We start from the raw sequence: 14,920 nt of genomic DNA on the forward strand, positions 1-14,920 counted from the left end.
AATGACCACGGCTTGTGCTTTAAACTTCCAACACGACACTGAATCAGGATGAAATAATTTGTCTGGTTTTGTACTCTGATGGTCCCCGAGTCGTTGATCTGATGAATCATTTTCCAGCATATTTTGATCCACAGAGTGAGATTCTGCCATCCTCTCTCCGGTCCGGCCGTCCTCTCCTCGCCTCGGTGTCGTTTCCCGTCTTGAAGAGGCTTCCGCCGTGGTGCTCCGTGGTTTCCAGCATCGCCAAACGGTCTGCTGCTAACAGTTCCTCCACCGTCATGGACGACTGAGGCTGGGTTTAGGATTTCACCAAACTCCAGTCCCGTCAAGTCTGGGAAAATTTCTGTAATCGATCCCCTGCCTTCATCCTTTCAGTTCTTTTAAGAGAGCTGAAACGGTGTTTTTATCACGGAGCTTTTGCTTCCTGCTCAGCTCTGTCCTGAAAATTAATTCTTTAAACTTAAACATTATTTTACACGTTCATGAGATATTCTGTTACATGTTTTGATACTGACTGTGTGGAAAGAACTCGTACGCATAAAAAGCGTATGCTGCTTTAAGATGAAGCAGCATAAATAACAGTCATCTTGAAACACACTGAAATGTTCAAATCACAATCAAAAATGGAAAAAATTAAACCTCTTGTTTATTTTGGCTACAGCAGACGTAAAAAACAGGAGAACCACCACTACAACATGAGAAATCACATGACGAAGAGTTTATTTACATTATCACACTGAACAAAGCCAAACCTGGAGCTCTGACATGGGTCAAAACGGGAAAAATTGATCTTTCAATGTTCATTTTCTGGATGAAAACAGCGAACAGACCGACAGCTGAGGCGGTCAGTTCAAACAAAATGGAAACTTCACCAAGTGAGTAAACAAACGGACCATGAAATTAAACTTTCTCTACCAAGTAAATCACACGACATGATGTCTAAATGAAAGTGGTCCACAGATCTGGACTCAAACACTTCAAACTTTTACAAGAAGAAACCTGATAAATGACTGCAGGTTATGTGACGTCAGTCCCTTCGGAATATTTCTTCCAAACTTTTCTGATCATTCCGTTTCTGCTCTGGAGTAACTCTTAAAAACCCACTGGCCAGCAGGGTGAGATGACGCATGGCGTGTTTGAGTAACACACATTAAAACTAATTCAGACGTTAATAAAACAGGCCGTCAATTCACCAGCCGTTCTGTTTTTACATTTAATGATCGTGTCGTCTAGATGAATAACAGAGCGCTGAGAGAATTAAAGAAAGAAAAGCAGTTTTTGGGAGGCAGAATCGACATGTGGGGCCATGAAGAAGTTAAACAAATCCACATTAGCAGAAAAACAAAGTCGTGAAGCCGTGTGGGTAAAATCTGAGAAGATTTTTCTAAATGCTCGCAGAGACAAACAATGGGAACAGTCAGAAGTGCAGCTGAAGGAGAAGAAAACTCTCCACGCTGATACTAACAGCAGGTTTTCATCTATTAAATGAGCTGGGATCTACTTTCACTTTGACATGAAGTTATTTATTTGCTGGAATTCTCCTGCTTTGGGGACGGTGTGAAGACGGAGACGGCCCCGTTTAACCCGCGTGTCCTCAGCTGCTCCCTGCCGGATCGGCGGCCGCTCCGGGTGAATTCAGTCCAGCGCTCCGGTCTTAGAAAGTGTTTTTGATCTTGCTGGCTACCTGCATCAGGATCTCTCCCGTCTTCTTCTGCCAGTTGAGGACGTGTTTGGACTCGGCGCACCACAGCTCTCCGTGACGCGGCTCGGCGTTCTCGCAGCGCTTCCTCACCTCGTTCTGCTGCTCCTGCGGGACGCAGAGGAAACCGGTCAGATTAGAGACACTGCTGCGCGGGCCACTCATTACAAATCTACATACGGTACCAGAAAAACAAACAAAGAAGCATCCACAATGAAACACTGCTGGAGAATTTATGGAGAATGTTTAAGGGATGTCTTCATCTTTTGTCCACAGCAGCTCTTACTGACTCAAAAGACACAAATACTTCATTCGTCCTGGAAGAGATTCAGACTGTGAGCTGCTTATGCAACTGCAGAGAAACGTTAATCCAAACAAATTTAAAACTTTGAGACATTACTCACATCAAGTGCAACAAATGTTACCAGCATATAAAACAGCAGGAGGGAAAAAGGAATAATCATCAGGAAATATTGACAAAATAACAATTAAGACATGAAATTACTAATTACTACGAATTAATATGAGCAGTTTTTAGTGGTAGACTACAGGGTGAACGCACAAGCAATCACTTCCAATGTGACTTTATATATTTACCTCTGTGCCATGCTGCAGCTCGAACTTATAGAAGAGCGCCCAGGCGTCTCCCAGGTCCGGCTCGATCTTCACCGTCCGGAGGAACCACTCCCTGGCTTTGGTGATCTTGCGTTCGCTCCAGAACAGCCTGACGGAGATCACATTGACAAACCACAGCAGGGTTTCGTCTGAGCAAACTCCAGAAGCACGACTGTAAACAGCGACCGGCGTTCAGGGAGCAGAAAACTGTGAGAGGATGTGATCTTACTTGGCCACGGCGAGCAGCACATGTGGATCATGTTCGCACTTCTTCAGAGCGTCCACGCTTTTGGTCTTCCTCTGAGGCCTGGCCTCCAAAAACACGGCCTCTGCCCACAGGATGCCTTCACAGGAGGGAAACGCAAAGCAATACTTCAGATTTTCAAACAGAAACCACTTCAGAATGGAGCATTTCAATTAGCACGTACATCTCTGAACAGACATCTGCTGTGGTTTTTAGTGGTGCTGTAGATGTTTCGTTTTGTTTGTCTGTTTAATTGCACCTCTGGGTGTTGGATTATCAGTCGTGGAGACTGTTTTGATCACACACTTCTAAAGATTTGTACTTCAACACTTAACAAATATAACAACATGGGACTGTTTACTAAATTTGATCATCGATTATCATCATCTGATGGTTACTAATGTTTTTCTGTAGAAACAAGACACTGTACTGAAAATGAAATCTGTTCTGACTTCAAAGAAGAAAGAAAACACGAGTGAGGAGGCCAATAACTTCAGAGAAAAAACTAAAGGCTTAGAGTCTGTTTAAAGCTGGATGGATTGATTAGAAGGACACAGATTTAAAAGACTGAAAAGACTAAAAACAACTTGTTGTCAAAGAGACCGACCTGAATTTGGACACTCCTGCAGAGCTTTGGCCATCAGTGTGTTTGAAATGTTTTTCAGTCCGGCCCGAAACTCCAGTCTGACGGACTCCAGCCTGGTTAATACGATCGCACAAACACACACACAGATCATTCAAAAAGGTACAGACTCACACACTGGTCAGCTTTCTTTAATTATGCAATTTTGAGGGACATCTATAGATGTGTAACATCCCTGTTCCAGCACCCAGAAAAGAAACCCACTGCACTGAGGGGAGTGTGTTTTCTCACCACAGCTCAGGACTCTGGGGGTTTTTGAGTCGAGCCTTCTCCAGGATGGCTCTGGCTCTGGTCAGCTGCCCAACTCTCTCTTCAAGCCGAGACAGCAGCAGCCACAGAGCCACCGAGTGGGGGCACTTTTTCAACTGCAATGGGAAAAATAATAATTCACAACCCACTTTCAGAGGGTAAAATTCAAGCGTGCATTAAAAGATGCCTGAAACATCTCTCCTGCTCTCACCCCTTGGTTATACGCCTCTCTGGCCTTGTCCATGTTCTCACACTGCTCCTCGATCTGGCCTCGCATCATCCACAGCTTGGGGAAGTCCTCGTAGTGCTTCAGGGCTTCGGTGCACAGGTCCTGGCCGGCTTCGATGTTTCCCAGAACCCACTCCAACTTCACCGACTTCATAAATACCTGCAGAGGTTACAAATACGCAAGCTGTTAGACAGGAGGCGTTTGTTAACAGGAAGCTCTGCTCCTGACATGATAAACACAATGTAAAACAATACAGCTGTAAGACAGAGTGTCTGACGGGGATAAACTGCTGGTTGGGATTCAGCATTAGTCGATCCAAACTTGGCCGAAAACAGCCGCTTTCATCTCAACCTAAACAAAACCTGTCAGCAAGAGAGAACCTGAAAAATGTCCCCATCGGTCTGTCAGATCAGTGTGATCAACATTAAGGGAGTCGTAGCTGTCAGCAGACACACAGATAAAGAGAGAGCAGCCTGGTAGACACAGAGATAATTTAAGAGCACGGTTGATACGATCTGTCAGCTCGACAGACTGACTGTTTCGAAATGCAGAAACGCTGCAAGCCTAAACCTGACAGGCAAAAAGTTAGTGAAAACTCCACGATGAACCGTGTGGTGTGAACTTGTATCGAGCCACAAAGAGAAAATAGCAAATCCTGATAGTCAAGTCACCCCTTACACAAGGGTCAGAGCTTCAATACACCAACACCAGCTCATGAAAAACACTGTTCTGGTACAATAGGTCACAGGAGGACAGCTAAACAGTGAGAATACACAACTGTTTCAATACGTGGCAGTGAAAAAAAAAATGATTAAATGTTTGTTTAGTGGTTTAAAAAGGGCTGATTTAACGTGCAGTAAATCCAGCCTGACACATTTTCGTTGGGCTTGTATTTATAGTTTATTATGGTTTCTACTTCTGGCGATGTCGGCCCTGCCGAGAGTCTGAAAAGGGCGGATCCCCCTGCTGCTCGTCTTCACCTCCTCTGCTCGCTCACTCACCCGGGCTGTCGGCGCACTGCTGCGGGCTTTGGCCAGCAGTCGACGGGCTCGCTCGTATTCGTTATTTTCAGACTCCAGTTTGACAGCGGCAAGCCAGATCTCTTCACTGTTGGGGTTCGCCTGGGTGAGGAAAGAAAGACCGGCAGGTTTAGAGACAGACGACCACGGTGTCTGACCGAGTGCGAGTCGCAGTTTGAGTTCTGACCTGGAAGGCCAGGGCGAGGATACTGCGAGCGGCTGGCACGTCCTCGGCGAGCCACTTGGACTTGGCGCCCATCAGCCAGAGGACCTCTGCTTTGGGACAGTGAGCCACTGCCCTCTGGAGCAGGGCCTCTAGAGACTCTCTGAGAGAAGCAACGCGCCGCGTTAGAGGAGGAAGAGACTGACGGTAGTAACGTAAATGGCAGGCAGAGGTCAGAAAACTGCCACATTTTAGCTAATGTTTAAGTGAATTCTGGTCACCTGGTGCCGTGGTTCTTCTCAAAGTACGCCGCTCTCAGCCAGACACTCTTCTTGCTTGGGAATACCTGCAGGGCGTGAGCGTAGATGGCCCTGGCACACTCCAGCGCTCCGTGGGCCACGCACTGAAAGACAGCAACCAGCACTTTAACTCCTGCAGCATGAAAATAGGTGTGAAAAACATTGCAGTGAGGTTTGAATGTGGTCTCCATCCTTACACTGTCTGAATCCTCCATCCAGGTGTGTTTGCGGTCCTCCTCCTCAATACCAATACCGATGACGGCTCTGATGACGGCCTGGCAGGTCGCAACACTGCCAGCTTTGTCACATTCCTCTGCATCCTGCACAAGAAGAGCAGCAGTTGCTTTTTAGAAATAGACACGAGAAAGTGGAGTTACCTTACATTTGGCGTTTTAAAAACATTTGACGGACCGACCCAGAGCCAACGAGGGGCCTCAAACAAGAGAAACATGCAGGACATGATGGGTGGAGACCTGACTGATTTCATTCTGATGTCAGTGGCTGCCGTCTGCAGACGTCCCATTTTCAGCTCGGCTCGGCTCGCTTGGAACCGCAGCCGAGTTGGTACGAAAAAAGTACCTGGCATCAGTTAATAACCTGTGATCGAAAAGCTGAAAATCTGAGGCGAGTCGAGTCGAGCAGAGCTGAGTAGGCGCTAGACGAAAAGAACCAAGAGTGTTCTGCTCAAACTAGAAACATCTCAATGCACCTGGAATACTTTTAAATGACAATAACAGTTTATCAAATAATAATTACACTGATAAAGATTAATGTTGAAAATCACTTTGAAAGAATTATCGCTAATGATCTTGATAAAGCATCGGCCACACTCACTGCCGGAGGTGGAAACAGCCAGGTAGTCAAGGTGAAACAAAGAAACTATGCGTAAAGGTAAGTCAGTGAAAGCTTATGAGATTGCAAAACAACAGAGTACTCCGCTAAACAAAATGTCAGACAGCTGGCTGGACTGAAAAGCTGTGAGCGCTTTTGCCAAAATATGCTGGCATGCTGACAGGTGCGTGACGCAGTCTGTACTCCTTCAACTTCTGAAAAAGTTTAAAGATACAGTAACTCAGTCTTTTTGGCCCAGAGATTACAGTTTAAATCAGGTTGAGAGACTGAAGTTTGGATAAAATAATTCACATTAATCAGGAAGTCCAGTTGTCTCGTTATACTCCCGTGTCTCTCAGCATCTTAAAAAAGGTAAAAGGTTTCTTCATTATGAGTGAATTAATTCTTTATGAGCTGAAGGATGCTGTTAATTATTTATCGAAGGAAGCTTCCCTCTGAATAAACCGCTGGAGGAAGCCCCGCCCCTCCCCCGTTCAGAGAGCAGGCTGCAGGAGGGAGTCTACCTGAATCCACTGCTCTCTGTTGATCTCCACGCCGTTGGCTCGTAGAGAGGTGATTGCTCTGTCTATGATCTTGTCCACCATCTGGGTGTTGCCGTTGGCCTCCTCCAGCTTGGCGGCGGTGATCCAGATGTGGCGGTCGGTGGGGATATTCTCTCGGGCCTTGTTCAGGACGCGGCGGGCGTTCTCGTATGTCTCCAGCCTGGCCAGCGCCAACCACAGCTACAGAGGAAAGACCCGATATGAAGACCGGCGCGGATGCAAATCGGGTGACGTCTGGGGTTCTTCCGACGGCGTTTGACGTCAGACAGTCAGAAAGCGCAGCGCGCCGGGAGACGTACCTCCACGCTCGTGGGGCAACACTCCACCGCCCTGCTCAGCATGATCCTGGCATCCTCCGGCTCCTCCAGCTCGACCGCCGTCTTCCACAGTCGAACGGACTTGGAGACGTTCTCCAGGGCTGCAAAGTCATTCGAATCCAAACATCAAGTCAATGACTTTCTGGCACGCTCTTAGAATTTTTTCAGCTGAACCTGGCTACTACAAAACAACCGTGACAGTCATGTAAAACACACAGTGAGCGATGACGACTCTGGCAACAGCCCATGTACATTAACAGACAGTAGAAGGGGGCTTTATAATCAAATAAGTGACTGCAGCATATTAGCATGACATGAGTAGTAAACGGTGTAGAGCTGCAGGGGAGAGTGTTGGACATGTAACAGAGAAATGTGGAGCAGAGCAGAACATGTAGGGGCGGAGAGAGAGCTCTTCCTCTGAGGAAGCTCCGCATCCATCTCTGTCAGTGGAGTATGCTGCTGGGAAATATTCGTGTGTGTGTGTGTGTGTTAGAGCACTGACACCGTGGTTAACTAGAGTGCTCGGCCTTGAAGAGAAGCCAGAAACACATCTGCCAAGTGAAACCCTCTGCTGCCTTTTATGTGCACGGACACACACACACACACACACACACACACACACACACACACACACACACACACACACACACACACACACACACACACACACACACACACACACACACACACACACACACACACACACACACACACACACACACACACACACACACACACACACACACACACAGACACACAGACACACACACACACACACACAAAAAGGTTGGATTGAGACGACGTGTCCAGACATTTGGCCCTGCAGAAATCAGTGTCTTCCTTTTGGCAGAAAATCTGTTGTGTACTCACTACTCACATATGCACTGCAGGGAAAGTGCATGAACCTCTGTTCCTAGCTACAAAACAGCAACAGCAGACTTCAAAACATAATAATTTTTAAACTCTGACATTGAAGACAAAACTGTAAGAGGATAGATCCAGTCATTGGAACGCTGATGATCCAGGTGATTTAAAGAAAGAAAGAAAAAAAGAACTGCCTTACCTTTCCTGAGGACTCGCTTCTTGGCTCTGACGTCTGTCTCCAGCTCTGCGGCTCGAATGTAGATGCGAACCGACTGTGGCAGGTGACGAACGGCCTGAGCCACCACGGCTTTCGCTGTGTCACCTGGCTGCAGCCGGGCTGCCTCCAACCAAACATCCTCACTCTAAATGACAGAGAGAAAATAAAATTGAAAGCTTTCACATCTCACAGTGATTCGTAAAGATTTCTTGGAGGTAATATTTATTATGCGTTGGCTGTGTTCCAGCACAGCACCCTGTAAATCTCCTCCTGGGTCTCAGTGTGAGCAAACCGTGACATGTGTGCTTCAGTTCATGTCAGACTGATGATACCTGAGTTTATCGGGTTTTTATAGTGCTGGTAACACTCCTCAAATATTCAATCTTTGAGGATATTTCTGCTGTTCCCTGTGTGACAAAAAAACAGTCCTGATTTATTTCCACTTTTCCTGTTTTATCTTTATCTGATTTGTGAGTTACACAGAGGTGAGCGCCACGGAACAGAGTGAAACAGGCTGACTAAAATCAAAGGTTTGATCAGAAGCAAAACAAACAGGACAGAATTTCCACATATCTTTCAGTCAAAGGAATTTTTTGTTGCTTTATTCCCATAAATGTGATGGCAGTTTTTTTCTGTGTTAAGCTGTAACACTAAGCCTTGTTGTTTCACAGAATTCTCATTTTCCTTTTTATTACAATGAATGAAGGGTTGAGGGCTGGTTGGGTGGAATCTGTACATGTTGTATGGGAAGCTAATGGATTGGGAGTTATGTGTTTGTGGGATGACACTCAAAAACCATTTCTTGAGAACCGGCTACGAGTGTTTCAATTCCTTGGAATCATTTGCCAATTTTCCAAAAGATTCCTTTATTGATTCCAGTGGGTGTAAATGATGCCAGTATGCACGGTGCGTAGCTTCCACAAGTTACGCAACATGAGTGGCGATGTCATTCACCAGCGCAGCCAGCAAGAAACACGGCGCCCACGCGGCACAAACGCTCCAGAGCTTGGTTACAGTCCATGAGAAAGAATAACAACAATAGTTTCAAAGTAGATATTTCATAATGGTGATGAAATACTGCCACTATGCAGAAACATTAGCACACACAACATGTGATAACTTTGAATGCATGTTGAGGAGTGAATCTCGACTCAGCGGCAACATTATAACGTCCTTTGCGGTTAATGCTGCAGGTAACTAACACTGCTTATCATGTTGGCGCCATGTGTCTCTTTGTAAAACCTCCTGTTAAGGTGAAATGAATGCCTCCAAATGAGAATTGATGAATCAACAAGAATCGAAAATGTAGTTGGAAATCGGTAAAAATCTTTTCAGTTCTCATCCCGAGGCCAGAGCCTGTTACGCTACGGCTTCTGAATAATTTCACATTAGCAGCTAATCTGGGTTCAAAAAAAGAAAGACGGGTTTCATTTCCTTGGTCCTTGTAATTTTCCAGCTAAACTCTTGTGGCCCTCAATCCAGCAAAAGGACCCTCATATCTGCATCTGATAGTTCAATTAATTTTCACTGAATATTCAACCAAATCTACTCACTGCTTGACGTGGTTGTTTCTATTCAGTTGTAGATAGATTAAAATTAAGCACTGATAGCATGATTGAGCGTGAGACGTCTACCTCCAAAGAGAAGTTATATTACAAACAAATGTACTAAAGTCTACTAGTAGTCATATTGACACAAAACACACACAATCCCACTTTACCTTAGGACACATCTCTGTGCCTTTCATGATGAGGTTTCTGGCCACTTGCAGTTTTCCCGTCACCTCCTCCAGACGGGCCGACGCAATCCAAGCAGGTGGGTGATGGGGATTGGTTTCCCGCACTGATTTCAGCAGCAGACGGGCTTTCTTAATGTCACTGCATGCACACATGGACAAGGAAGTCATAAAAAAAAACACACACACATACAATTTACCAGATGAAGATATGCAGTAACATCTGGATCCGCCACTGTCTACCTGATGTCTCCGCCATGGGTGGGGATCATGGAGTTGAGATCTGTCAAGTAACCCTTGGGATCCACCACAGTCTGTCCGCTCACTGAATCAGACACCTGAGAAGAAACGACGAGAGAGTTGAATAATTAAATCCTGCATCCTAAAGATAAAGTCAGAACAGTGGGAGGCGTCACACACCTGACTGAGGCGCATGTCCATGAGTGTGTTTCTGGCTTGACCAATCTTCCTCATGTCCAGCTCTCCTGTCCCGGGTGTCATCAGACCAGGGGTCATGCTTCCGGGGTAGGGCGTGTTCAGGCCTCCCAGCTGGAGACAGGAAACAAGACGAACAGGGAAAAGCATCACGGGGGGGGGGTTACAAACTTTGTGTTGACAAACGTCCTCACTATTGTGAATCACTGACATTAAACTACATTCCTGAATTGGATAAAGATTATAGAAGATGAACAAGTTGTGTGCGTGTTTGTGCTTTTTAACTGACCCCCTGCAGAGGGTCCACGGTGGTGTGGTTCTCTCCTGTCTGCAGGTGTTTGGAGAAGAAGCTGTCGGGAACAGGGGTGAGCTTCTCGTAGCGGGGATTCCTCTGCCGCTTGTTCCTGGCGTCTCCCACTTCAGGAATACTCAGCCACTCCTCCTCAGACACTTCGGCCAGCTTCCTCTGTGAGGAAAGTGCGCCCAAAAAAAAAGTGAAGATGGGTGAAAAGGAGATGGCGATCAAGTGGTGCTCTTTCAGGTCATCAGAAGACAAAATATGATCAGCTATGATGACTAAATTTAACAAATAATTAAGCTTTACAACAGCTTATGACCTCCTGCATGGACCATAAATCCCTGTAGCAGGTCATAAAAACAGGACAAAAAAAATATCACACAGGGATTATTCACAAACCTCGCACACACCAACCATCAGGAAGGGAGCTATCAAGTTCAAAGAACCGTGAAGGACATCACCCTCCAATATACAGTCAGTATATGACAGAGCCAGGACGGAGAACTTAACATGAAGAGCCCCACTATAGGTCCACATGTGTCTGTACAGCAGGTGTGATTGGTAATTTATGTGTATTCTTATGGTTGTAGTGTTGATGACATTTATACTGCTGGGTTATAGTTTAAGTTAAAGGTGGATCAAACACAAATTTTAAGATTTTCATTCAAATCAAACGTGTGGCAAATACACAGGAAAAACTGAGGTGGCATTCTTCGTGCTGGACACAGAGAATACATAAACTCAAGATGATTATAGAGCAGGTCGGGAGATAGAGCAGCATAAAATACAAAACAAAAGTACAGTATTTTGTTAAAAACATGACATCATGGACAAAAATCCCAATGTTTGCTATTTGTAAAAAGCTAGACAGATCAAAACAGACTCCTTCAAGACAGAAGAATGAATCTCACAGGAGACATTGAGGCTGCGACAGTCTCTCTGAAACAACCTAACAGTTCCAATATTCACCCACACACTTTCCACTAAATGCTTACAGGTGTGATGAGACATAAATCACTGTCAGATGTTTCCTCTGCCACATTCTCGCGTTATATTTTGAATTTTATTCAATACGAAACAGTTTACACGACACTCAGGCTGCAAACACAGTTGTGCTGCTATAACACTGATGCGAATGTGGGGCTGCTTTAGAAATTAGACTTAATATACTGTGTTAACATTTTTGCGTAGGTCTGCATAATTTACAATTTAAAGGGACTTAAGGCAAGATTTGTGAAAAACTTCACATGCATTTCCAGTTTATTCAATGCTAATGGGTCGTGAAGCATTAAAAAACTAAAATAACAGGCCAATCCACGTATCTGTCTGTTGCCTTATACAGGCTGTGTGCCAAATAATTTGTTGCTGTTCGGGGTCCGAATTTCCCGCGCAATCGTGGGGATGTGACGTAAATTGACGCTGTATGCGCGTTGCCGAACAGGAAGAACATGGCCGCTGTGGACGCGGACTCAAACACTGCTGGGATCAGGTGCGGGCAGTGTTGGCGACTTGGTGACTTTCTCGCTAAATCTGGCGACTTTCCAAAGCCTCTTGGCGACTTTCTTTTTTTGTCAAAAGTAACCTGGTGCAGCGCTGTGAAGCCGGACATTCTGTAAAATGTTTGTGTGCGATCCCGTGCCGCACTGAGGTAAATTTTGAAAAGTTGCCTTAAGTCCCTTTAATTTAGCAGACGCTTTTGTCCAAAGTGACGTACAACACACAAATTCAGACACCAGTAGAGGTGGCTGCCATGCAAGGCACTCAGTCTGTTCACTGGGGGCAATTCAGGGTTCAGTGTCTTGCCCAAGGACACATCGACATGCAGACGAGGGGGAGACAGGAATTGAACTCAAAACAAGTCAACTGTGGGACGACCACTTTGCCCACTGAACCACAGCCATTTTTTTTTTTTTTAAACAAGTTATGCCCGTCTGGCCATAACTTGATCTGACCTGGATCCCACACACACTTAACCTGATCCGATACTCGAGGATTGAAGTTCAGAATACACCATGTATTCAAAGGAGAAAATAATACTTGACAAATCAGTTATGGTTTCATACCTTTAGATCAGAAAACTGCTGCTGGATTTTGGGCCTCTCCATACGATATTTTTCAATTTCTTCTTTTTCTCTCAACTCTCTGTAAACACAAATACGGCAATCAAAGCAAAGGTCACATGCAAAATATGTTTGGCAATAAGAACTGAGCAGTGCACTGGTAAAAAGGATTTGTTGAATGTATGTAGAAATTTAAGCAGATTTTTTTGTAACCTTCTTTCTTTGCGCCTCTCATCCATCCTCTTGTCCAGGGCTGCATAAATAGCATCAGCTTCTTCATCATCTTTCTCATAGGGTCCGCTGGAGAACAAGCTACCTGCATAACCATTAAACTACAAGACAGAAACATGATTAAAAAGATGAGACATCATGTACAACCGGTTATTGCACTTTTGCTGGTCATTGCTGCATTAGATAGGAAAAACACTATTTGCAGCCAAAGACAACCTAAACATCTGCACCTCATCGTAGTTTGTGTCGTTCAGATCTTCATCGTCGTCATCCTGGTTCTTTTTCATTTGGTCACCCACTGTTCTCTTCCCTGGGGGTGCATGTCGGTCATCCACCGGATCGTTGGCATCACGAGCAGGACCGATATCCGATCGGGTGGTGAAACCAGTTGCACTAGTAAGAAAAGATTTATTGAGATGTTGCATGCTTAGGCACAAGTATGCAAAGAAAACTACTAAAAATGAAATCATGAATGAAACAAGAAATAATTACTGGCAGAAAAAAAAATCTGAAAATGATATGAAGCATGATCACAGCATGGAGACCACTAATGTTGGAAAGGCATAAAAAAGCCTTAAAAATAAAGATTGAAAACACGAAAAAATGATTCACGTGTGTGCATAGCTGAGAGTAAACTAATATAATGAGAGTTTCTTTCCACTTCATAAAATTTGAACATTTGTGTCACTCCTTGATAAATCTCGACAAAGATGTCTCGACATGTCTCGACAAAGAAAGGAAGCTTAAAATTTGCCACATGAAATCTCCCACAGTACATTTACAAGACAAAAACAATGAAAGAAGACAGACGTAGTGGGTCAAGCAAGACTGCAAAATCGCATCATGTTCACTGATGAATTACAAAAGATGTTGAACTTATTCCGGACATCTAAAGTTTAAATTGGACGCGTACAAAAACACTGCAAAAGCAGTAACAACCACCACCATGCAAACGTCTTTGATATTTTCAAAGCTTTTAACTACTATCATGTCGGCAAATGCAGCAATCATTTGTTCAGAGCTCCACCGAAGAGAGTGACTCTCGGTTTTCACAAACTTTATAATTCTAATTCACAGAACCGATGCAGGCTAGCTCGTTAGCCTTCACTTAGCTCACCCTCTGCCGAGACCGGGGACGTATCCGAGCGGCGCGGGCATCCCCAGGAACGGCTTCTTCTTTTTCCCCATAAGCGGAGAGGCGAGGGGCATTACCGGGGGCCCGCCGCCGGCGGCTCCTGCCGCCCCGCTGCCCCCCGAAGACGACTTGGAGGCAGATTTTGTTGACTGTTTCGTAGCCATCGTTGCTCGCGCGACGGTACTGAACTGAGCTTGCGGCCGGATGTCTATGGAATAAACAACAGAAACACTTCCGGTTCCTCTGTAATGTTCAGCAGCGCCCCCTTCCGGACAGGAGGACCTTCACTTCGCCGTCCTCACGCTCTCTGTTTATTTCAAAATGTTTCATGAAAACACGACATGGCACTTTAATCCTCTCTATGTCCGATTACATTGATAAAATAATAAGGTTTTTTGGGGGCGATATGATATTATTTCACACTAATATTTATTTTTCGGATCAGCCATTAGAGGGCGCCTCATCATGAAAAATAATGCATCTGACGTTTGTTTCAAATCTGGCCTATTGACACTGTTTGATTTTGCCTGGCCTTCCATTAAATAATATATCCTTCTATTACCTCAATAATAATAACAATAATAACAACAACAACAATAATAATAATAATAATAATAATAATAATAATAATAATAATAATAATAATAATAATAATAATAATAATAATAATAATAATAAATAATAATATGCTTTTATGCATTTACTATGTCTTATTTAATCATTAGGGCAGTGTACACTTTGGACGCTAAGTATATCACGGGACAAACACAGACACATAGGTGCAATTTAAGGTCACAGGTTGACCTCACATACTGGCAAACTTTTGGACTGTGGGAGGAAATCCATATCCACACTGGATAATGAGCAAGCTTAACTGCATAATTCAGTTTAAATAATCATACAATACACGACCCAAACAGATCTGACACAGCAGACCTGTTGTTGAACATCAGGCATTGAGGAGATGCAGTTGTTCACACTTTCATCACTGAGGAGTTGTAAACTGAATCCGGTTTTGGTACTTCCTGTGTGGACTTCGCATGGTCTTCCAGGCCCTCAGCCAATCTGTCCTCC

General features: G+C 44.6%; 1 protein-coding gene across 1 annotated transcript; it reads right to left on the bottom strand.

The window, feature by feature from the left end:
* Positions 1–628: 628 nt before the first annotated feature.
* On the bottom strand, positions 629–14,040 carry prpf6 (PRP6 pre-mRNA processing factor 6 homolog (S. cerevisiae)). The gene is made up of 21 exons (XM_030119098.1): positions 13,829–14,040; positions 12,942–13,104; positions 12,694–12,812; positions 12,484–12,562; positions 10,412–10,588; positions 10,108–10,236; positions 9,931–10,025; positions 9,673–9,829; positions 7,935–8,097; positions 6,854–6,972; positions 6,516–6,734; positions 5,358–5,480; positions 5,143–5,264; positions 4,886–5,024; positions 4,681–4,800; positions 3,662–3,838; positions 3,433–3,566; positions 3,166–3,257; positions 2,544–2,658; positions 2,297–2,423; positions 629–1,807 (listed from the first exon to the last, which is right to left on the bottom strand). Exons 1-21 carry the CDS (start codon positions 14,008–14,010, stop codon positions 1,655–1,657), a joined length of 2,904 nt encoding a protein of 967 aa, XP_029974958.1. The 5' UTR covers positions 14,011–14,040; the 3' UTR covers positions 629–1,654.
* Positions 14,041–14,920: the final 880 nt, after the last annotated feature.

Source organism: Salarias fasciatus, chromosome 20 (genome assembly GCF_902148845.1).
Source record: "Salarias fasciatus chromosome 20, fSalaFa1.1, whole genome shotgun sequence".
NCBI lineage: Eukaryota > Metazoa > Chordata > Actinopteri > Blenniiformes > Blenniidae > Salarias > Salarias fasciatus.